The sequence below is a fragment of the Micropterus salmoides genome, unplaced genomic scaffold (assembly GCF_014851395.1).
Source record: "Micropterus salmoides isolate LMB-PRFRI ecotype aquatic unplaced genomic scaffold, ASM1485139v1 Ms_hic_scaffold_17, whole genome shotgun sequence".
NCBI lineage: Eukaryota > Metazoa > Chordata > Actinopteri > Centrarchiformes > Centrarchidae > Micropterus > Micropterus salmoides.
This window is the reverse complement of record NW_024040817.1, coordinates 17,542,842-17,567,207: the sequence shown is the minus strand read 5'-3', so window position 1 is coordinate 17,567,207 and position 24,366 is coordinate 17,542,842. Positions and strand designations below refer to the sequence as shown.

The 24,366-nt window shown below is 43.3% G+C and overlaps 1 protein-coding gene across 1 annotated transcript in view; it reads right to left on the bottom strand.

Annotated features, from left to right (window-relative positions):
* Positions 1-24,366, bottom strand: part of jarid2b (jumonji, AT rich interactive domain 2b) — a 106,169-nt gene that overhangs the window by 52,791 nt on the left and 29,012 nt on the right. The window contains exon 2 of the mRNA XM_038723980.1: positions 3,854-3,980. Within this exon, the coding sequence (XP_038579908.1) occupies positions 3,854-3,980 (127 nt within the window). The remainder of the gene's footprint in view (positions 1-3,853; positions 3,981-24,366) is intronic.

Sequence of the window (24,366 nt, the reverse complement as noted above, 5' to 3'; positions counted from 1 at the left end):
ATTCTGTAATGGCTTCAGACGTGTGAAAAGAGCAGGTGAGGATAGAATATACGCAATCTTTCTCACTCACTTGATTCAATACCTAAACCTCTCCTCCTTCGGCTACTCTTATTCATCTGCTCCCAACCCACCCTCTATCCTTCTCTCTACTGGTATTCCAGAGAAAGAATAGAGGGCCCACACAGTGTTTTAGCTGCCACGGCTGCCATTCTGGTTGTGCAAGGGGCTGGTGGCATGGGAAATACAGATAGACAGCAGAGTGACAGCGGAGTAAGCGCTGAAGGAAATGGGACGACATGCATAAAAACGGGTAAGAACGGCAGGTCCTGAGACTGGCAGACAGACAGGAAGAAAAAGAGAGGGGACAGTCAGAGAAACGGGCAAACAGCGAGCCCTCTCTTCAGCCCCTACTGGTTTTTGGCCAGCTGCCAGCTCCTCCATCAATAGCACTCAGGGAAATGGAGAGGGAGGAATGGATGGCAGGGAATTGGACGGGCAGCGTAGCGTAGGGAGATGGCGTAGGTAAGGAGGTACAGGAAGGAGATGCAGCTTCAACAATTCGGCAAACAGGCGAGGGAGGGTGGGAAACAGGACAGAGGGAACGGAAGGGAGGGGTGGTGATGGAGGAAGAATGGAAAAAGAAGGAGGGAGGGTTTGCATGACAGATACTATAGATAGTTAAGACAGACAGGGCAGAGGACAGGAAGGACAAAGCGGAAAAGAGGGAGATTGTGAGAAAACGGGAGACAGAGATGGATGGAGGGAACAGGAGAGAGAAAGAGGCTATGGTAAGGAGGGTGATGCGGTGGGGGGGGGGGTGGAGATACATAACCGAGGAGATTGAGCAGCGGGAGGTAGAGAGGAGACACGAGCTTGCGGAGAAGGCAGTAACCAGAGTCCTATTGATGTGTAATGAAACCTTGCATCCGGGGAGAGACAACCGGAAGGACAGACGGACGGAGGGAGATAGGGATGAGAAAAGGAGAAGACAAGGAAGAATGTGGCTACGATGGAGTGGGAGACGGGGGAGTAGGTGAGCAAGCGGAAGCCGGGACACAGAAGGGCATAATGTCATTTGTTAAATAATGCAAGCAGCAAGCGGGAGAAGCAGGAAGTGTGATGGACACCGAGATGGACGGCTGCCAACAGTGAGAGGTAAAGTGGCTAGGGAGATGGCATAATTGCTGGCTATGGGAAGGGAGAAGGCTGGGTGGGTGGGGAGATTGAGAGAGACACAAAAACACACACACGGACACACATGCAGGTGACTGACAGACTGCCACACCCCCTTTAAAACAGATAGCCACCACTGTCACGCAGTGACTGCGAAAGGGGGAGGGAGAGAGCTGGAGTTTGAGGAATGGATGGAGGTACGTGGGAAGGGAGAGATGGAGAGACACGTGCCTAGGGAGGGGGACGGGTGCCGTTTTACAGAGCCTTACAGCCAGGTATTGCTGTAACCTCCTTCCACCAGATGACACTGATTTCCCAAAATGGTGGATGCTTATCTCAAAATATACTGAAAGAGAGAGGGCGCTGCCTTTATTTGGACCAGATCCTGTGTATAGAGTAGGGCTCAGACCAAAATATGTTTTCATTATTCTTTCAATCAGAGCTGAAACGATTAATCATGTAATCGATCAGAGAATTAGTGTGCAACTATTTCGATAATCAAAGCCATTTAAGCAAAAATGGAAAATATTCCCCAGTACAAGCTTCCATGTTTTGAGTTTTTTTTGTCTACGACTCTAATGTAAATTTCTCAAAACAAGGTCCAAGGTGATGCCTTAAAATAATTTATCATATCCAACCTACAACCCAAAAAGTTCATAATTATTTCAAAGAGAAATACAATAACTGTTTGATATTTTTACTTAATTATACAATTTGAAATAAAATTTCACCATTATTAATTTTCTGTCAATCAAGTAATCCATTAACCCACTAATCATTTATATGAGACACATTTTCTCTAATCCATGATGTTCTCGAACTCTATCTCTGACGTATTAATGATCATGTTCATGCATGGTCTGGCTCTCCAAAATGGCTGATAGTTTCACAATAATGCTTGTGTTTGACTGAAAACTGTGGAACATGCCTGGCTCCAACATAAGACTAGACTATCTAACCCACAGTCCTCTAAAACAGCAGGGGCTGCCCATTCAGGATGTAGCACACGCTGAGTGTGATCCTCCAAAATGGCTGACAGTTTCACCACAACGTCTATGCAAGACTGGAAACTGTGCCACTCGTACAACCTCCAAAGCCTTGCTAACCCATGGTGCTCTAAAACAGCAGGGCCCGTCTATTCAGCCAGGCTCCCTTTTGTGTCAGTGCGGGCTGCTGTCGTTACCCCCAGCACGACGGGCCGCCAATGCTTTCTAATGAGTCATTTTTATTCAGGCGATAAGGTCAGCTACCCGCAGCGGCTTAAAAGGCCCTGAGGAGCTCTGGAGTGGCAGCTATGAGATGCCAGACAGACAGAGATACACTAGCTACGGGGAGGGGAGGGGAGGGGAGGGGACACTCAGCACAGACAGAGAGGGGAGAAATGAAGGTGTGGAAAAATAAATAACAAAGAAGAATAAGGAAGGGAAGCTATAAAACGTAAGCTACTAGATAAGCTATTTCAAAAGAGACTTCCTCCTGTCTGCCTGTCTCCCTCTCTGACTTTCCTTTCTTTCAGTGTCTGGGTTGTGTTAATGTCAGCTGAGAATAGTTTCTGAGGCACGTGTGAAGTTCAAATCTCCGCTGTTGGCTGGCTGAGGGCTTTTTTGTACAGGAGCACAGTGTCAAACAAAGACACGGTGGCAGCTTGGTTCAAAACAAGCTGTTCATACCCCCTGTGCTCTCACTCTTTGTGTTCTTTCAGGTTTACACGGCACAACAGCAAAATCCCTCAACTGTAACTGTAGCTGGCTTCCACCTGGAATTGGATTTCTTCCTAACTAAGCAAGTATTAATTCATGTCAGGGTTTCTATTAGTCTGTGTTTTAATGAGCCTGGACACAAGGGTGAGTGTTAATGCCTAAGCTGGAAAAGATTACCAACACTTCTACACGTTTTTCTTGTGCGAGGCCACAGTGGAAGACCCCATCATAGTCCCTCTGTTTGATGCGTAAACAACATTTGAAAACAAATGGGGAAAACTTTCAGTTCAAGGGTTCCTTTGAGGATGTGACACTGAACCAGCATAGTGAAAGACTGCAGCTCGCTGACACACAACAAAAGGCAAATGAAAGTCCTTGATCATCAGCTCTCACTGGATTCTCTCCATTTTAAGTTAAATCAGGCTTCGTTTAAAGAAAACATGCTTAGTCTTTACATAAAAACGGACTAAACTGTTGCCCGCAATTAAGAGAATGAAGAGCTAGACTGAGACGCTAATGTCAACCAAGCCAGACAAAATTGGCAACTCTGACATTTACGCCACAAAATGCCAGTGCAGCCATTTCTTTGTTTCTGTCATTTTGTCAAAACAAACTGGACTCTTTCAACACGTCAAATTGCAACATTTGAAGATATCCTTTAATTGTTGCAGGGCTGTTTACAGTACATCCAGAGAAATGAAATTCATTTTATTCCATTTAAATTCAACCTCTTTGAAAACTCCTAATTTTAGCTAAATAAAGATTTCCAAGTACGGGATGAGTGACAAATCTATACTTTATCATAAAGTCAGTCTAAGCAGGAAAAAATAGTAAATTAAACTTGTAATTAGACTGGCATGCAGTTGTACTCTATGTTCAAACCTACTATGGCTTCAGTCTTGTAGGATAAGTCAGAATAAGTTGAAAGATGGGAAACATGATACAGGTCCCTTACATTAAGGACATGGATATGATCTTACCATTGGAGTTTGTGGTTCCATCACCATCCAGCTGCCGTTTCTGTGCACTCCTAAACTCCTTTAGGGAGAGGTAAAGCACCTTTCGCATAACCCGCTCCTCAGACCACGGGATCCCATCACTGTCATCCTGTGGAAACATCCACACAGAGACAGAGAGAGTCAGTACAAACTATTGTCACGGATATAAAACATGGGATCTTTGCACAATTTTCTATTTTGCTGTGGGACAGTACATTTCCAATACTTAGCTAAAAGACAGTTCTGAATGTTAACTCAAATTTGACAGACCGATTAACAAAGGCTTCATCTTTTTTTGTTGTCAGACAACAGCATGCCCATTAAAGTGTGACTTACAGGCTACTGTAGAGATGTCCAGGACAAAACAAAAAAAACTAACAAGCTAATGTCGACACAGACTGTCCATTTCCACCTTCTTAAGCCAATTAGATTATCTTTTTTGCACTATGGAAACGCAATGAAAACAGCCTAGGACATATATTTGATTAGCCTACATCAAGAATAGACAGTGGCTGAAGCCAGTGAGCATTTTAGTCGTCTCAGGAATGTGGAATTGATTTTTATATTACACGTGTCTATCAAAATAACAAAATACAGGGAACAATAATGTTGTATTCAGTGTGGAAATGCATTAAAAGTTATGACAGCTTTACAAAGTTTTTGTATAATGGGAAATCTCCTTGCATATTGTTCCAGTTGCAGTTTTCTCGCTCCATCGTGACATTAGCATGACACAGCATTAGCATAACATAGCATTAGCTTGCAGCTAGACATAGGGCCACACATTATCATAAGAATGCCACGAAGGACTGCATCTCACCACAATGCCATGATGGGAGAGTGTTGTGACGATGAATAGGTAGGAAGCAAATGAAAAAAGCATCATGGGACTGTGAGTTCATGTGTTGCTAATCTCTCCGAGACAGAAGATTGTTATTGCCGAAGGTCACCAGAAGTCACACACACCACAACCTTTTTTCAATACATGGCCACCCCCCCACTCTGTTTCAATGCGAGCAAAAAAAAACCAAACATCAAAGACGCAGTTTGTTCAAAACACTATATTGCTGATATTGAGCATTTTAACAGCAATGAGCGTTGTTAAAAGGGTCTTTAGTGAGTGTCCAACAGCAATAACCATACTTCTCCCCCACCCCCTCGCTCCCCTACACTCATTGCTCTGGCAGCTGTGTTTGATGTCGAACAACGCTAATGACTAAAGGAAATGAGATTAGGACATGAGCAACAACAAAGAGGTATTAATAAATAATGGAAACTGGAAACAGCGTTTCTCTAGTCAAGCCATCGGGCAAGTGGATTTCAGCTGTAAGGTTTGAGAAAGAAAAAACTTCCTGCCTTTGCGGGAAAGGATAATGTATGCTAATTATTTGAATTTTAAAAAAGCATTTCTGATCCTCTCGGCAATGAGTGGCAGATGTCAAAAGCAACGTGTGTGGGATCATTCAGTGGACTCATGATCATTTGAGTTGGCTCATCAGTGACACCAGCACAGGTTGTATTAAAATCTCCACCTCACACAAAAACAATTACTCCAAGATGTTTTATTGCTGCAGTAATAAGACAACAGTCAGAGCATTTCGTTAAGAATGAGTGCGCTCTCAAAAAAATAAAACAAGGAATGCAGACGACTGTGGCCGTGGTAACACAGAAACTGAGTCAATGTGTCAGCCTGTATTTCTGTCTGAGTATGTGAAAGGGAGAAAGTTAATCTCATCCTAATATTATGCTTCCTCCCACAGCCAGTGAATAAAAGGCTACTGAAATGACTACTGCTCATAAATGTCCTTTCAGTGCAGCAGTCCCAGGTCTAGCATATTCTATTCAGGTTCATTCACACACAAGATATTAGAGATGCTGCGATAGATAAAATGTGCCTACCGATCTGTCACTGCTAACTATAGCAGCATCGCAACAGGGTGTGATGCAAATGTGTCTGTGTTTACTTCAAAGTTCACCAAGACGACACTTCTGAGCCTTTACAATACATACATTTTATTGGATGGGTGTAAACTCCGCTCTGCATCATGCAACAGCTCCCTGTCTTGTCACTCGCCACACCTTATAGTGTCCAATTCTACAGAAAGCCAAGTATGGTCAACACAGTGCTTGCTTGTGGGTTACTTAAAAGCCACAGGTGGGTCATGAGAGAAGTTTGCAAGTGAAGAACTACTTAGGAATTGGTGAACATGGTTTATCATCTCCATGTAATTAATAACTTCCTGTTATTAGAACAAAAATGTAATGGCCTCATTCACTCACTTGAGTCATTTCAGAACTCTTAATATTTTTTGACAAAACTGACAAGTTTGCTTGTTTATCGTGTGTGTGTGTGTGTGTGTGTGTGTGTGTGTGTGTGTGTGTGTGTGTGTGTGTGTGTGTGTGTGTGTGTGTGTGTTAAAAATAAGCTTTTTGCAGAGTTCTGTTTTGATTTCCCAGGTCTGCTCAGGGGCCTTGGGGACAAGGCCTCAGCAGAGCTAGTGCGGCGGCGGGGGGGGGGGGGGGGGGGGGGGGGGTTTAAAAGCTGGGTGTCTGCACATGATGGAGCTGATGGGTGACAGCCTCATCTCCCTGCATACAGTACGCATGCTGGCACATGCACACACAGAAGCGAACAGACCACCCAGTGCAGCGATGGTTTGCAGCCTCTGACAGAGGTTGATAGGGTGTGTTTTGTGTGTAGCGTGCAGTTCCTCATTACGCTGTCACAGGTGAGCGCGTGCGCGCGCACACACACACACACACACACACACACACACAGCAGAGAAAGTTAGTGCACATATTCAATTATGCCATTTTCTCCTGTACTTAATGCAATCTAATCCATTCTCTCTGTATATGTGCGCACAAAAGCCTGCCAGGTAAGCACCAATTACCCAGACAGCTCGCTGGCACTCTTTCCCTCCTGGTGTGTCACAAGGCCAAATGTACACAGACACACATGAAGCATTGACAGTATATCTCAGGGTTACAAGAAGTCTCACATATACAGCTTCTATGGTGTCCATGTCTCGTCCTGACTCAAAGAAACACAACACACAAGAGGGAAAAAAAAAAAATTTGACCTTAAAGTTCATCTGCATTTCTTTTTCTCTCACTTTCTCTCTGGTTTCTGCACAGTTGCTGGCAGTGAGCCACAGATATTTCCTGCGCTGTGTACACATAGCAACAAGCTCTGGAGGGGAAAAAAAAGGGGGGGGGGGGGGGGGGGATGTTGACTGACTTCTCATCAGCTGGTGTGTGTTTGGAGGGGTAGGGTGGGGGTGGGGGGGGTCGTGCTCTGCTGTATTACAGCTGCTGTTCCCTGAAACCTCACTAATAATTCTTCATAACCTCAGATCATCGGTTAAATGGGTTTTCACAACCTGTGCTCAACTGCAGGTTAACGATTTGTCTGACCTGAGTGGTGGTTTCCCATCAGCTTCAGTCCAAGGCTGCTTTCAGGGCTGGATTTTCAGTCACAAAAGCCAGCTCCTGCCTGTGTTTTCCAGGTGTAAATTAAAGAAGTGATGGGCAGAAACAGCAAATGAAAAATCCCTCCATTCACACTGCCTGCCAGAGGGTGAGTGTAGCATGACTGAGGAGGGGAACCTCAAATAAGCAATAAAACCAAATTGTGTTGCACCTCAGTTTCTCAGTCAGGCTTGTGTGTGTGTGTGTGTGTGTGTGTGTGTGTGTGTGTGTGTGTGTGTGTGTGTGTGTGTGTGTGTGTGTGTGTGTGTGTGTGTGTGTGTGTGTGTGTGTGTGTGTCAGAGCGGTTTAGAGACAGCTCTTACACAGAGGAATGCCAGATGAGTATTACCTGGCACTGACACACACATCTACACCTAGACCAGCTCCCATCAGGGTAGTGGAATTCCACTAATGAGCGCATGGACCTTTTTGTGCACTTGCACGTGTGTGGGTTACCAAGTCAGGAACGCTGTGTGTGCCTACTGTCACCCGGCAAACCCCACCCCCAACTCCTTTGGAATACACAGGTAATGACCGGCAAAAACCACACAAATACACAGACCGACACCTTTAAGACATCCATAGGGATACTCGCAGAATGAATGCATGCCTCTTCCTCTCTCGCTCTGTCACACACACACACAAAAATGAGATAGTGCTTGGAAGTACACCAACATAATACTTTCCCGCTGGGCTTCTTTAAACATTTTACCCCAATAAACTTCTCCATAATATTAAATCCAAGGGGAGAAAATATCAGTTAACACACACACACACACACACACACACACACTTGAGAAGCAGCTTGTAATTCTTGTTATTTTCCTGACAAGATTCTGGAGCATAACAAGGCTTTTATGCTTCAAAATATAATATTATCTCCGGCTAGAATTTGTGTTTATTACTTTCTTAACCAGCAGTTTTTGTTGTAAGATTATACTAAGATTATATATTGAGGATATGCACGTTTAAATTCATTAGAGCGAGAAAATAAATGCTCGGGAAACATCTTCGCTAGACAGAGTTTTGCCAACAAATCACGACCAACATGAGCGACTAAAATTAATTTTGTGTTCTGTTCCAGGAATTGAGAAAATGTTAAAAAGCTTGGAGCGGCATGCCAATGATAAGTCAAGAGTCTGAGAGGGATTAATCTATCACTGCATCTGTATCGGTTCATCTAACTGGATGAAAAGTGGAGCTGGTTCAACTTCATAACCCCAGCCTTACTCAACAATTCTCTCCACGGCAGGCAAATCCAATAACTCTGATAGTTGATGAGGAAACAAGTGGATTGTACTGGCTGTGTGGAATAGTGGATGCTGAAAAAAAACCCACCCTGGATGTAGCATTAGATAGAAGTGGGGGTCCGTGTGCGCAAGTGTGACAGAAAGCCAAGCCACACTAACTTCAGCTCCACAGCTAGGACGTGCCTGTGCTTACTGTACGGATACCAGATTTAAAAGAGGTGATTCTAACATTTGGTTCCTAAGTGTTTCAGTTCTAATTCATCAAGCACATTATATATGAATTTCATATTTAGACACTAAGGTAACAAAAAGGTACAATTCAGTCAAAATGATGGTACGCATTCAACACTACTAACTCACAAAGAGTAAAACAAAACCTTCAAGCTAAAGTGTGTGTACATTAACACACTTGGAAATCTGCATATACACGTACATTTCTCTGTGTGTGTGTTCTCACTAGCTATTCTAAAAATAGCACTGTGCTGCTGCCGACTGTGTGGATGTCATGGCAGAGGAATGTGGGCCATGCGCCAGCTGCGATCTGCTCTACAAAACCAGCCCAAAATCTGTTATTCTAACACACATTTCCCTTTACAGGAGAGATGGAGAGATGGATGGGTCCATGTGTGGCAGGGAAATGTTATTATAACAAAGCCTGGGTTATTGTATCCAGTAGTCAGGACAGTCTTTCCCCACTACTACCCTCGGTCTTCCTTTCTCCTCCTTCCACATATTGAGCTCTTTCTTACTCTTTCACCAACACATGGGCCCCAGATGACTGTGCTGCAAAGGATGTGACTGCTCAGGGTTCACAAGTGGTGCAGATGACAGCGATAACAATTATCTAATTCCCAAATACATCCCTGTAACCTCTCTCAGGGTCATGGCCAACCATTTGTGGATTAGAAATATCTGAGGCACGTTGATTATGACCCTGTGGAAAAACAACAACAACTGCAAAGCATTAAAGAAAGCCCAGGCAAGGGGTCCAAATCATGCCACCACAATAATGGAGGGCTCTTGTGAGTGAAAGATGCAAATAAGAGCGTCTAAGTAGCATGTTTGAGAAGAAGGGACTCCTTAAAAAAAAAAAAACTGACAGTTCAAGTATTTTCAAGCCCACTGCCAACTTCTGATGCAGATGGTGGTTATGGTTTCCCCAAAAGGCACCATGGTACCTACTAACAAAATGTGACAAATGCTTTTCAGCAATTCTAACATCAGCATGATTTGCAAACAACTGAGGCGGTCGCTAAAGCCAGGCTGACTTCCTCGACGACGAAGCACTTGTTTGCTCAGTAAACTCACATTCCAATCCTAACTACATCCTGGTCCCCATGTCCCTCATGGCTTCGAGTAGACCGGATGCTTAGCTCAGAGAATAGGCGAGTGGAACAAGGTTGTGGGGTTGCCAGGGGATGAGAGGCCCTATATAATCGCCTCATTACACCCAAAGCTCACTGCATAGGAATGCATGTGCGAGTGTAGCCATTCGGACTTCCCTTTAAACTAGCCTTGCTGGGATAGCCCCAACATTCAGAGGAGAGGCATCCTGAACATTTCCATCTGCAGGAGAGGAGAGGAGATAAATGTTACAAGGGCTGGAGATGCCTCTCTCTCTCCTGTAATGTAAATGGACTTAAACCCCAGTTTGTCCATAAGCAGAAATGCTATTGACCACAACTTCCTTGAGCAACAACAATATAACAGAACTATAAAAATATAGATAATAATGCAATATCAACTGGAACCAGACAGACACTTTCTGGATACTCAGTGTAATAAGAGACATTTTCAATAGTCCACATGCAAGAAAGCAGGTGTGTGACCACATTCCATCTCCACCTTTTATCCCCGTACCTACATATGCAGCAGATGAAAGGTTTCTCCCTCAGAACAATGCCTTCTGTTTGAAGCCTGGCCTTGATGGTCTCCCCTGCTGAGTTCATTGTCACACACACAAACATCCCGCGTCTCCACTGTCAATCATATCAGCTGTCTGCATTTGCACACTGATGCACGCGCGCGCACACACACACAGTCTGAATCTGTCTGAGCATACATAAGTGACAGACTGCCAGCGCCATTCAGCCCTGTCAAGCATAAAACGCTATCAGGCTGGTAAAAAGTAGAGCACCGAGAGAGAGAGCGCTTTTACATACAGACTGTGACCGAGTTTATTTTGACTGAAAGAAATAAATGTCACAGTGCTTTAAGGACTGTGTATGTGCGCGTGCGCACAAGAGGCCTTACCGGCTGCATATTAAGGGGTTTAAATGTTATGTTATGTGACCAACTGACCGCTGTTCTGACCCTTAAGCCTAAAAACACAAACGTATGCAAACCTTCACCAACATTGCTCAGATCTCCAATTAGTGGATCTGTATTTCATGAATTTGTGAACCGAATTTCATGAACTGTATTTTTTGTCATCAAGACTTGATTTTAGAAAAATAAATGAAAAGCTGGTTAGCCGTTACATTGGAAAGTCCCAGCTGTCTGATCTTTTTACTCCCACATGAATGCATACATGCCACTTTTGACTAAAAATGCAGTTGTTTGACTGCAAATATCCCTGATCCACCGCACAACCAAAATGGAATCAATTGATAAATTGGACCACCTGTTCACCAGACTTTAAGAGATTCAGGCATTCATCAAAAAAAAAAACTGGTTTGTTTTTCCACATTCCTGGAAAAGTGACTGTTAGAGCAGTTTTGACAGATTATCTAACAGTACATCGAAGAAGTTGATTTGAGTTCTGGTCTCAGAATACCTTGCACACAGCACCAGAGGAGCATTGCAGTAAAGAGCCGGGGCAGAAAGCAACTGTTTCCTGGGCATTCAGTGCCACAAAGCCGAAAAAAGGATGGTGGAATTGTTGCTGTGGGAATTTTAAGTGTCTCTCATAAAGTGAAATGTTAAAGTAACAGTATAATATCAGCTTTACAATGGTGTCTGTCAGTTTCACAGTCTGCCATGGGTTTTAGAGCTCAGCTGAGGAAAATTCTTCATATTCTTAAGTTACATTTGGCAGTCTGAGAGTGCTGACTGTTCAGGCAGAGGGACCGGGCTACCTTACAATAGACTAAAATACTATAAATGTGTGGTAAACATAGTATAAAGCAACCTGTGTGTATGCGTGTGTGCCAGTATTGTATAAAAAAAAATGGCAGCCTCAGAACAGCCTCACTCAACATACTCATATCACATATCCCTTTCACTTTGGCTACTTGCCGCTGACCAGAGGTTTGACTCAATCCTTTTCACTATGGGCACATGCACATAAACACAAGCTCACTAACTGTGGTCATGTGGACAGTAAGTTCAGATCAACGGCGCTCCCCAACATGCTGTCATTCATCATGGTAGCAGCCGTAATGGCTCCTGCGCCTCCCTGCTATTCCCTCTGGAGCCTTGGAAGGCTCTTCTGCTGATCCCTCTTAACACTGCTAACCTTCTCTCCTCCTCATAGAGAAACACAGAAATATGAGGTATGACAGCTAACATCAATAGTTTATTTCTTTAGATTCATAGAGCCAAAGGAATGTGCTCTTCATTGTTTGACACCAGGCACCACTCATCTCTGGCGTTAAGAAAATACTTCCACATCAGAAAAGTCCTATCAGGATGTTTATTTACTTAGATGTCAAATGTTGTTCAAGTGTAATAAAAAGGTCACAAAATGTGTATTTACATGATGAATACGTATAATCATGTCCAGCAAATTGCCTAAGGCTATGGCAGTGCTATCGGAAAATTCTTTAACAATTTCTCCATTTACAAGGAAGGTCACATTTCTGCCGCTACACCTCTAAAAACACCACAAGGTCACAATTTATCTGCTGCTGGCCCTCTCAAACACTGGGTTAAAGGAAATAAACATAGAAGAATCTTATTTTACAAAGTGGAAACACATTTGACAGTGCATTTTGATTGTTGTAATCTTTGGGTAGGTGGATTTAATGCACTCTGGGGTCATACAACTAAATAATGTAGAAATGCTGAGGGGCATTTGCTTGAATCATCAAGTGACTTCCTCAGTTTATTTCATAAGACAGCAGTGATATATATTACCAAAAACTAGGCTATTTTTTAGGGGTTTTTTTGCCTGCCAGCTTGCCAGGTTTGGCCTTTAAATGTGGCAACACTTGACACACTCTGTTGTATCTGGAGGAGTATTGTGTGTGTCGGTCCCATCACATGACTGGAACATCTTATGATACTGCCTGGCCCGACATAGTGTAGCTAAATACTTACAGAAGTATGGCGTGCGCATACATCCACACACACACAAACACAGACTATGTTTGCAAGCATATGCAAGTTATGTTACAGTGGGTAGACCTATCGTGCCACAGAGCTGAAGCCCTCCCACTCCTACAAACATAAGGAGGGGACAGGAAGGCAGAAACAGGAAACAGAGTAACCTCATTAGTCTCATGCGTTGTCTGACAGGAACAGCCTGCAGGCCAACAGGCTTATACGAATATACAGAGAACCACCGGCCTCTGGTCAGATAATGCAGCATCTGTGTGCTACTAGTGGAAGATGCCATTTGTATTGGAGCAAGCTGATGTGAGGGTAACGCCTGAGGGGGTACCTCTAGAGAGTTGTCAGAAAGACCGTAGGATTACATCTGGAATCCAGTTAGGTGAGGCTGTAAACAATCAGACAGGAAGAAACACACAAGCACCAACACACACACACACACACGAACAACAACTCATGGCCTGAGGCCTTAAACTCATTTACCCTCGCAGAACTTTGCACGAGCTCAGGCAAGCTGCTTTACTAGAAAGACTCATTAATTCCCCTTTCCACGAGCAGGACATAAAAACATATTGAGCGTGTGAGAAAGGCTGCCGCTTGCCCACACAAGTGAAGAGCTAAATGACGAAGATGAAAGTTAGATAACTGCAAAAGGAGTTCATTTGTGAAGAAAAAAGAAAAAAAAAAGCCACTTCAGAAGCTTCTCCCACTCTTTGTAGCGATGCCTAAAATGTTGTCATCACCGGCTATTTGAATCCCACTTGCATCTCCGTTTAGATTTAACAAATGCAGAGGAAAAGAAAAACAGATGGCCTCTGCACCTCCCTATACAATCTCTCGAGCCCTTCTAGCACAGCTTCCAACCAAAAGAAGTTCAATATCGGCACAGGCATTTTTAGAAACGCTGAACTGGTGGTGTATGTTGATGTGAGTGTGATTAAGTCTTTAGAAGATCAATAAGCACCTGTGTGTGCTGTAACGGTGCTCTTGTAGTAGACTCGGTCAGGTCTCTGAATTAAGTTACTTTTTTCTGTTTTTGTTGCCGCAAAATAACCTCTTTCTTCATACCCTCAACTCTCTCAACACACACACACACAGAATCTGATACCATTGTGGATTGCGCCTGCACCTCAATAATTTACAAAAGCAGCTATGTCAGTATGAAACATTTACTTCAAATGTTTGCAAAGTTTTGTAGAAACCAAGCTCTTTATTGATGCCAGAGTTTTAGTGGTTCTGACAGCGGTTTCAAGTGCCTTAGCTCATCAATAAACCCTAAAATCACCATATGTTTGAATTGTAAAACTACAATAGTACTATAACTACTAAAAATTTTTTTTAAACAATGTGACATTTTATCCAATGATGCAACACCTTCCAAACTGAGAACAACCTCAGAAAATGTTTTTCTAAAATTTTGTTAACAAAAAAAAAAAAAAAAAACACCATCTGTGCACTTTTGCTTTTAGCTTCTTTGTTACATTGGGTGTTGGGCCAGACCTCAGTGCTACATCCTTATCCGTTCAGTCTGTCACAGAGGACCACAGACATTATGTGTTGATGACATGCTGTGGGTGCGTGTACCATTGGATCCTCCGCAAACCTCTGAGTACTGCTTGCCTTGAAACCCCCTGTCAGCAACCCTAGGCAAAGACATTACCCTCTATTTTCACGACAGCATGCATCAGCATTAACACACATACCACCAAAAGGCTACTGCTTTACCTTTTCTTAACCTGAAGACTCTGAAAGTCTGTGGTCTTATCTTTGATGGTAACAGCTGCCATGAGAGCACAACTGACTCTGATGCAACAAGAGAAGCACCACATCTCCATGACAACGGAGGCAATAATACAGCATGACATTGTGGTTTTAGAGAAACAGATGTGAGAACAATGACACGGCAGAAAAACAAACAGCATCTTGGTGAGACAGAGAGAAACATTGTAAGGAAAGATAAGTGACTGAACAAGTAAAAGGACCAACAAGGAAGGCCTTCCTCTCTGTTAGCCCATAATGCACCACTCCAATGAGCAGTCCCTCCAGGATTTCGAGGATCTTTTTGTGATTGTTGTGGCTTAAAATGCGGCAGCTTTTCTAAAAATAATTGATGTTTTGGGGCGTTTTTATGCGATGAAATTGTGGGAATAAGTGAGAACTGCAAAGGTATGTGATTCTTTTTTTACTTTAGAATTATAGTTGAATCAAACAGTCCATCCAGTATTTTGCGTGCCTAACCCTTAAAAAAAGCTGCATAAACGGGAAAACAGTGTCAAGAGAAGAGGAGCACACAGTGGCTCCTGTGTGGCCACTCTGGGCCTGGTGCCGGTTGGCACTGGTTGGCATCACCCCCTCTGCAGCTGGTGGCAATATTAACCCGCCTGTTGGCATAAGGCTGGTGGGGGCACACAGGCAACAACTAGCCAGGCTGGAGGTGGGGCAGCACTCTGTGTGTCCCGAGATGCCCTCTGTTGGCCCTGATGTGCGTGCACACTTGTTGGTAAGTCTTGAGGGTTAGTCTGACTTTGTGTGTGCAACTGTGCGCACATGCCCTGGGTCTGTCTCAGTGTGTGGGTGCGTGTGTGTGAGTCGACATGCAGCTGCTTGTAGTGGTAGATGGCATGAGGATCCAGACCATAAACAAACCAAAATGAGCTGAGATGAGAGCATGAAAATATTGGCTAGCACTCCTAAATCCCATTTGGAAATCCCGTTTAAACAGTGCAAAATCCAGGCCTGTGGATAACCTTGGAGTGGAACAAACTCCTAAAAAGGTTCAGGCCCCTGAGCTCGACCTCCACTTCAGAATAACACACGTCTTTCACATCTGAATAACTTTTTTAGCGGAAGGCTGTGTAAGGTTTTGTATCTGACAGGAATGTGCAAATACCTCTTTTTCATTGCAGATACAACTTCACTGCAGTATGCTGTCATTAAAGCTGGGGTAGGCAATTAATTTCAGAGGCATTTTTGTTACAATTGTTCAAATTCTCTTTACATCCACACAGCAATCAATAAGTCGAATGCTTTGACACAAAAAGGAAAACAATCTGCTATCTGTGGCTGTTGCAGGACTGTCAAACATGGCCAATCCTTTCATTTGGTCTGAATGAAATTATGGTCTACTTACCTATCCATCTACCTTGGCGCACTCTGCCCGTGTACTCAGTGTGCATGGAAATGCATTTTGGAGGAGTGGCTAAGAGGGGAGGCATAAAGGCAGGGGGTGGGATTTTTTTCCCGGTTGGATTCTTTTGCTAGTTTGCCTACCCTGGTTTTAGCAAGGTTCCTCATGGGTAAATAAACAAAAGTTTATTTGTCTTAATGATAGCTGTAACATTTGTAAAATTGGATACAAAGTGAAATAAAATTTTGCAATTTAGCCAGACCTCCCACACCAGTGACACAATTGATGTGATGCTAAAAAACCAAAATAAATGTCTTTGCTAGGACTGTTTTGCAAAGCAAAGAGACCCATTTTCCACTAGTGTGACTGGGGCTGATGACAGTAACAACAGAGTAGCTTGTACAGACCATGTAAGGTCAAGTTTCTCTCTGGCTGACAATCTCACTAACAAGCGCGTCACAACACGGCACTCTTTCTACACTGTACACACGCATATACACATAGATACACAAGGCCGTCTCTGAAGGGCTTAAAAGCTCACACTGCACAAGTGCTTGTCTGGATCATTACTGGCAGACTGTGTACTGTTATGTACACATACACACAGTCAGGGCCAAGAGGTGCATATCCATCCCTTCTCTTAGCAGCTGTTTCTGACGAGCAAGTCAATGCTGTCTGTGTGTTTGTGTATGTCTCAATGTATAGGCACACGTACAATCGCGGGTTGCTAATTGTACACCTTCAAATGTAGCTTATGAATCAAAGAAACCGCCTGGAAACAGTCCCTCCTACACGTTATCCATTCAACTGCAACAAACAGGAATAGATCTAAAAACCCACCTTCAAAATGTATCTCATCCACCAAGATAGCTGCAACTAGGAAAATACTACATAGTAAGCTCATTCAGAATATATGGTGAGTATTTATTGCACAGAATTGGTCCACAGCAGTTGAAATGTTTGATGCTACTAGCAATACTCTGTGTGCAATTTTTCATGTAACTTGCAAGTCAAACGAGACCATTCCAACAAAGCAATAATTAGGCAACATAACTATTATTTCATAGACATCATCATTATTTCGCAGTCTCCCATCGCTTAACAGGAGGGAAAATGAATCAAACTGTTGTGAACAAGCCACAAATATCACTTGGGTGACAAGTTAATTACCCAATTTAACAAAGCAAATAATTACCCTCCAGGCTCTGTGTCTAGTGAACTATTTTCCTTATGGAAATGAGACTTCATGTGCACACGGAGGCTTGCATTGCATGGCAGGGAGCTGACATCAGCAGAGTTCTTTGGGAAGGAGCTATGTGGAAGCTCTGGGGTGGGTCAATAGTTAAGGCCTGTTATTTCTTTGTTGTCCTGGTCAATGAGGTAATTCAATATCAAAGAGAAGAGATAAGGAGGAGGGGGGGGTGAGGGAGTGTGTGAGGTCGTAAAGCTTTTTTGTTTCTTCTGGCCCACACTTTGAGGAATATGGGAGGTACATACAATGTTTTTTTACCCCGTCTTAAAACTTGTATGCACTTGCCATTTATCTTGGACACATACATACATTCAACTACATGAGTACACACACACACACACAGTTATAATCCCAGACCTACATGTGCTGGCATTAATCCAGAACAACAAAGGGTCACAATAAACATGTGTCAGAGATGACACACTACTGCAGAGCTAAGGTTTTTTTCTGCTGCATGCACACTTCACCACGTATATGCAGACACATGACCAAGTGTATTGTTCAACAAAATGGCTGCTTTGTGGCCTCCGTAACATACATCCTGTTACATACCAAGTTTTTCTTAGAAATTGGTAAACAAAGACCAACTTATGTCTTCTCAGTTATTAGCCTTAGGGAAAAGGCAGCTGTGACTGGTGTGCAAAATTTCAAATGAGTGGCAATATTCAGGAGTCGGCTAAAGTGGACCAGAGCCCACCAAAAAATACCTCATCAACTTCTTGCCCCCCACACACACACACACACACCCACCCCTAAAATGTTTTTATTTACTGCACCATTTAAAGGTTGAGCTAGTCCACAAGTGAAGTGCTAGACAAGCATTCTGTAATAAATCTATAACCGTTCATGGGGGAATGGAAAAAGCAACCTTTACAGCGCACCCTCTTATTCACACACCCTCTTGCCATTTCACTCTCTTTATTGCAGTCCAGATGCATTCTGTTTATTTACCCTGACACCGTGGCCCAATTTAGCCCGAATGAGGAAAATTAAATCAGGCCTTGTGAAATCGCTACACTTCCCAGCCCTCGTTTCGTCCATTAAATTGTCATTGTTGGCCAGCCATTTACGAGACACAGCAAAACAAATGTAAGGAGCAAGGAGCAGAGCAGAAAGCCATAGGACACGGCGGAAATTGCAGCACACCGGGTGGGTGGGAGGTGAGGTACATGGGCTAAATGAGAAATCATTTGCTGAGACATTCAATGAGATGGATCAGAGTTTGTATTGCTTTAAGATGGACCGAAAGGGGAAGAGAAGGAAATGGAAAACGATGATTTCAACTACATATCATACTGTATAATGGTCAATGTATTTATGGAAAAAATACAGATAAACACTCAAAATACACAAAACAAAAAGGTTACTTGCAAAATTACCACCTAATTTCTAATATGGCCACGTGTTTAAAGCTCTAGATCAACATGGTTTTTCCACGGACAAGTCCAGCCAAAGGTCAAGGGTCAGGAGCAAGCAGGTGGCGGGAGGGGTCAAAGTTGACCTCCCGGAGGGACACATCAGTGGGCGGGCCTAAGGCACTCTACTCAAAAGGACCAGTCAATCACACTCGCTCATTTATCATGCGTCAATCTCTGTTGGCCCCAGGGATCTAGCTTGCCATTTCTCTCCAGCCTCTTTACCCCCAACCAGAGCCAGATAAGGGCCTCTTTACATGACAAAGTGCTGTGGAAGACCCAGGCAGAGAAAAGAAAGAGGTTCCTTTCAATTGCCAGTGGGGAGTAAATCCTCTGCCCACTAGAGGTTATGGTCACATGGTTCTAATTTAAAACTCAAAAGGTGAAATGAGAACTTTGGATCCCCTGGCCCAACATCATATCAAGTATCGAACACCAGCTTGATCTCAAATTAAAGTTAAGCTGCCATGGCCATGATGTCCAAGATCACTGCTTCTAATCTTTTTAAGCTTAGAAAATAATGTCCTAAAAGCTAGTCTTTTATTTCTTTAGTTTCCGGCCAGCCAGGACATAATAAGCATTCTTTTAAAGTCAGACTTTGTCGTTGTAAACAGCAAACATTCTGCACACTAGAAACCAATTCGACCAGGTTGCTGTGAGCGCTAAAACCCTGAGTGACTCCTCTACAGCATGTGTTATAACTTTTGCTCGCAGCTGTAAGCTCACTCACCTCACACTGAACCTCATCCTCAATAATGATGTGCAATGTGCTGAAGTTATCGCTGCTTAAAAGAGACAAGAAGGCAGAAGCAAGCCTTCTCCCTTTTGTCTTCAAATGAGCTTGGATTCAGAGAGATGTTTGGCAAGTGAAAGCAAACGTTTTTTGAAAGAGAGAAACGAGATGTGAAAAAGGGGAAGCCTGGTTTCCATGGTTTATAAAAATTGGCAGATAAACAAGGTGTCTGTTATGAGGAAAATTTGGGGGTGGGAGGGATTTTTTATATATATATATAATTATTATTATGATGAAGATGGAGGATTTGGGGTTTGATTTTGTTTTGAGTCTGGGCTGGAGACACTCCAGATCAAGCCATCTGCCTGTGTGAAAAAAAATCTGAGGAGTCAGACAGCTTCTGCCAGCAAAAAGGAAAAGAGGAAAAGAAGGGCTGCCACAGGGGAGTTGGTAGGTGGAAGAGAGGGAGGGAGGACAGGTAGGCATTGTGTCTCGAGTTCCCCTTTCTATTCATTCGCCCTGGTTCCTTTTTGGCCTCGTGGGGGGATGGTAACTAAAGAGGGTGTTAGAAATGTCTTGCTGCGCAGAGGCTGTCATCTGTGGACAGAGGGAAGTTTTGTGATGAAGGAATTCAATCAACTGACAACAGAGCCCACTGAATATCAATGGCATTAGGATTTTAAAGAAACATGTCACACATTTGCAGCTGAATGTATGTTGCAGCAAGCCTCAAATGCAGCAACAATGCCAGTCAAGACAATGGTGTTAGAGGGAAATTTTGATTAGCCTGTAATGTGAATGGGAAACTACTGACATGAAATTAAGCAACGGCAATCTCAGAGTGATGTAATCAATGTGAATTTCTCAAAAGCTGAATACATAGGAAGACTGAAATTCCTCTACACACGCAGCATCCACACACCACTGGTTTCTCTGGCACACAAACAATTTACACCCCAAGAAAAATAACAGTTTACAATCCTACAGAGGTATTAAAATGGTGATTGCTGAGTTACTACAGCACTATAGGGGGCATTTAATTTGAGACCGGGGAAGGTACGATGACAGGTCGTCCCATAGGCCCGCTGGTATTTCTCCTTGGGGAAGTTGATTTTAAAACAACCCCCTCCCCTCGCTCTCAACCATATTTCACACAGACTTTTCAAATGCATGCAAATCTTCATCCATCACTGACAGCATGGCAAAATAAACAATCATACCGTAGATCAATCACTGTCTGTTTAATGCCGAGCAGCGCCGAGGCTGCAAGGTGGGGATGTTTAACACTGTGGCGCAGTGGCATGTGCGCTCACATACATTCATTGTGTTTTTGTGCAGTATGTATATTGTTTGCGAGTGTGTGAGCAAGAGGAAGCTAAACACCACAAAGCAAACGCCATTTCTCTCTGTGACCGAGTTCCATGGACATTCAGCATCACTGAAAACACCGGGGCCTCACTCTCGGCAAATGACAAATAGGGCAAGACGGTAAACTGGTTTGATTAGTCAAACTAGTCTTCTCCCCATCATATTGTGTTTTACTGAAGTTCATCACCTCTGAAAGCAGCAAACAAGTAACATTCAAACCAAAGATTCTGCCGGACAAAGAAATCTCAAACGTCCATTGATAGCCAGGGGTGAAACATTAACCACTACTGTAAATATGGCCACAGACAAGTGCATCGTGTGGTGATATCAGTGCTGCCAGGACTGATCCTGTCTTTAATCTAAACCTTAGATCCGGACTCTCCATCACCATGTCTGCTTTAGAACCAAAGTCTACTGGGCTGTCATCACCTGGCCTTCCCCCCTCTCATCTAACACTTCATAAAGACCATTCATCCCACCATCCTTTCATCCATCTATACCAGGAGCCTTGTTAATCCTCCTCTCCATCCTGACCCTGTACCACTCTACTGGAATTGGGACAAACTTCAAAGGGGGGAGGGGGGGGGGGGGTAAAAAAAGAGAGCGAGAGAGAGAGCGTTGTGCTTGGCCTACACCACAAAACCTTTAGAGGACAAGGGCCCACACACACCCCCACCCACCCAGCTACTCTTCAACATCCTCTTTAGTCGCGCAGTAGTTAATCTCTAAAGAAAGTGAGTGAGTAGGCATAGTAAAAACCTGACCACTTTACCCTAAACCAGCATAGTACATGGCAAAATATTTGGGCAGCCTGCAACTAATGTCTATTTTAAGTGCTTCCAATCAGAGCTATCAAATAACAAGGGCACATCATCTTCCCACAATCAATAGAATTACAACATACTGAGCTCTGATCAACAGCAGTTAACTGGACTGGTACAAAGCGTGCTGCCCGGCCCCATATGTGCTCGCAATGAACCTAGGAAGGGGCACTAACACAGAATGCTTTGACAGACAAGCCCCAGCTAAAAGTGACAGCCTGTGTTGGAAACAGACTCACACACATGCATCAAATGACCCCCCTCCCACCACACACACACACGGCTGATGACAGCTAAGGGAGTCTGACATGCCTGCCATTGCCACTGGTGGATGTATGTTTATTTTATTAACCTGCCACAGACTTGCAGGGAGGGGGGGGGGGAAAGAAGGAGGAAAAGCAAAATGTCTGTATGCATGCTGTGACCTGTAAATGTATAATAACTGTATGTGTAAACGTATAACTTCATACACATCCATTTATATGAATTATTTTTAGGTTGTTTACTAATTTGTATTTCTTAGATTTTAAAAGGATTTCCCCTCTTCAGAGCCCACGGCGCTACATCAAGTGCATGTTTTTCCCACGACGAAGGGGTTTCAGACATTTTATTTTGTGTCTGTGTGACCTATTGTGTCCAGATAAAAAATAATAATAATAATAATAACATCAATATGCACAACAAAAACTACGTCGTGTTACAACTGGGCCCTGACTCTGTTGTGTAACAAAAGGATAAAACCTGTGAAAATGATGGGAACAAAACAGAACATGGCGCACAACTGGGATTTAGTTTGCCAACATGTTTCCTTTATGCCTTTCACAGGGACCGCGGTAACACTTTTGTAGCATGTTCTTGAAACTCCTTAATGCTAACACTGATAAAGCACTTCTTCAGGGAGTTCACAATAACTTCTCAAAAGATAAATTCCTTATGTATAAATTAGTCATTCCTGCATCACCTGGTCAACTTGCCAAACCTCTATGACACAGCGTCATGGTATCGACCACAACTGCCTCACTTATCACCGGACAGGCTGGTAACCGACACCCAGCCATGCATGGCACGCCCTGTCTTGATACTAGCCAACCGTGCTCTGCTTAGTATTGACACTGGCTCCTTTCCTGGCAAGATTCTACATAGGGGTAAGAGTGCTTGTGCCCCACAGCACCATGGCTCTTGATTGATTCATGTGCTTTAATAAAAAGCTCAAACTCTACCCTGCCCGGAGGAATGCACCTGTCACACAAAATCACCGGAAGATAGTGAAAACGTGGGGCTTTTAAAAAGGGGCCCTGTGCAGCAGCAACACAGACGCACAGCAAAACACCACCACAGCGCATGTTAGACAGACAGTTGCAGCTGATGCGGGTTTGCATGTGAAAATTCTGTAGAAAACAGTGCCCCTCTCGAACTGCAGGGAATGAGAGGAGGAAAGTGTGCGTCGCTCTTTGTGAGCTGTGTGTGGGTCAGCTGTTGCTCTTGGCCCAGTTTACCCGCACAGCCTGGTGGCTTTGCGGCACAGTGACACCCTGTCCTCACGTCCCTATTTCTCTTGCTCTCACAAACGCAGCTTATGATATAATGGCCTATTCACCGTGACAACAGTAGAAACATACTTGCGTTATAAGGCTCCTTTCAACAATGCGCAGAGTCTATATAAAAAAAAAGGAAAAAAAAAAAAAAAAAAAAAAAGCTAAGCTGAGACCATTAAGATCGCTTTTCCATCTACCACTAGCGCTTTTACAAGAAATAAGGTGCCATCAGTATAAGTACCTTTAATTGTGCCCAAAGTACCATTTAAAGCAAAGCTGGTGTTTTTACATGTCAAACTGAGTTGCGTGATTTACACAGCTCTCATAAAATGTGCCATTTAATTTAAGCTGATGTTCTGTTAGAAAATGCTCACAATCGTTTTCCTGTATTAGCTCAGTGAGGAGACTTCGACGGTTTTATTTCTTCTCTGTCGTTTATAACTGGGGATTGGAAAAAACGAAGAGGAAGTGAGTAAGGGGAGAGCACAGCAAAGGAAATACAAGGGCATAAGTGAACACCACTTGCAATCAACTTGAATTCTGCTTTTGTGCTACTTAAAAAACAGAAAATAAGTGCTAAAGACATCAGAAATATGGAATCAAATAAACATGCAACATTCCCCCCCCCCCCCCCCACCCCTACTAGCCCCCTTTTTTGTTGGAGTAATCTTACATTAAAGAAGGATTAAAATCAAGAAGAGGTGGAATGGTTAAAACAAAAAAAACATTCGTTTATTTGAAGAAAAAGATGGGGGGTGGAACTGTTGCACACTTAGTGTGGTGGTTTGGGCTATCATGGATAAGTAAAAGCAAAGTTGTGTTCTGTATATGGCTTAGGTAAACCTGGGTATTCATTAGATTTGATGGGTATAAGGCATCACCATTTCTCTGCACTATTCTGAAAAACTTAACTTGAAGACTTGATTTCCTGCAATTGCATGTCCGGCAGAAACTTTCTATATGAAAACGTTACATTCACATCTATATACAGACTTTTTAAATTGTTGGCACAACTGAAACTATTTCTACACATAGAGAACACCACCAGCTGTCAGTTACAATCAAACATTAAAGAAACCAAATAAACAAAAAAGGGCTATACGTGTCAGTTTCATCAGCGATTAAACATTCAGCAATAAAAACATTACCTCTGATCATTCAAAACACATTACAACCGCTGTTTGAATGTGGCCCAATTAGCAGAGTGTTAAAAACTACAACACAAGGGGCGTTCTGAGCCCAGACACGGCA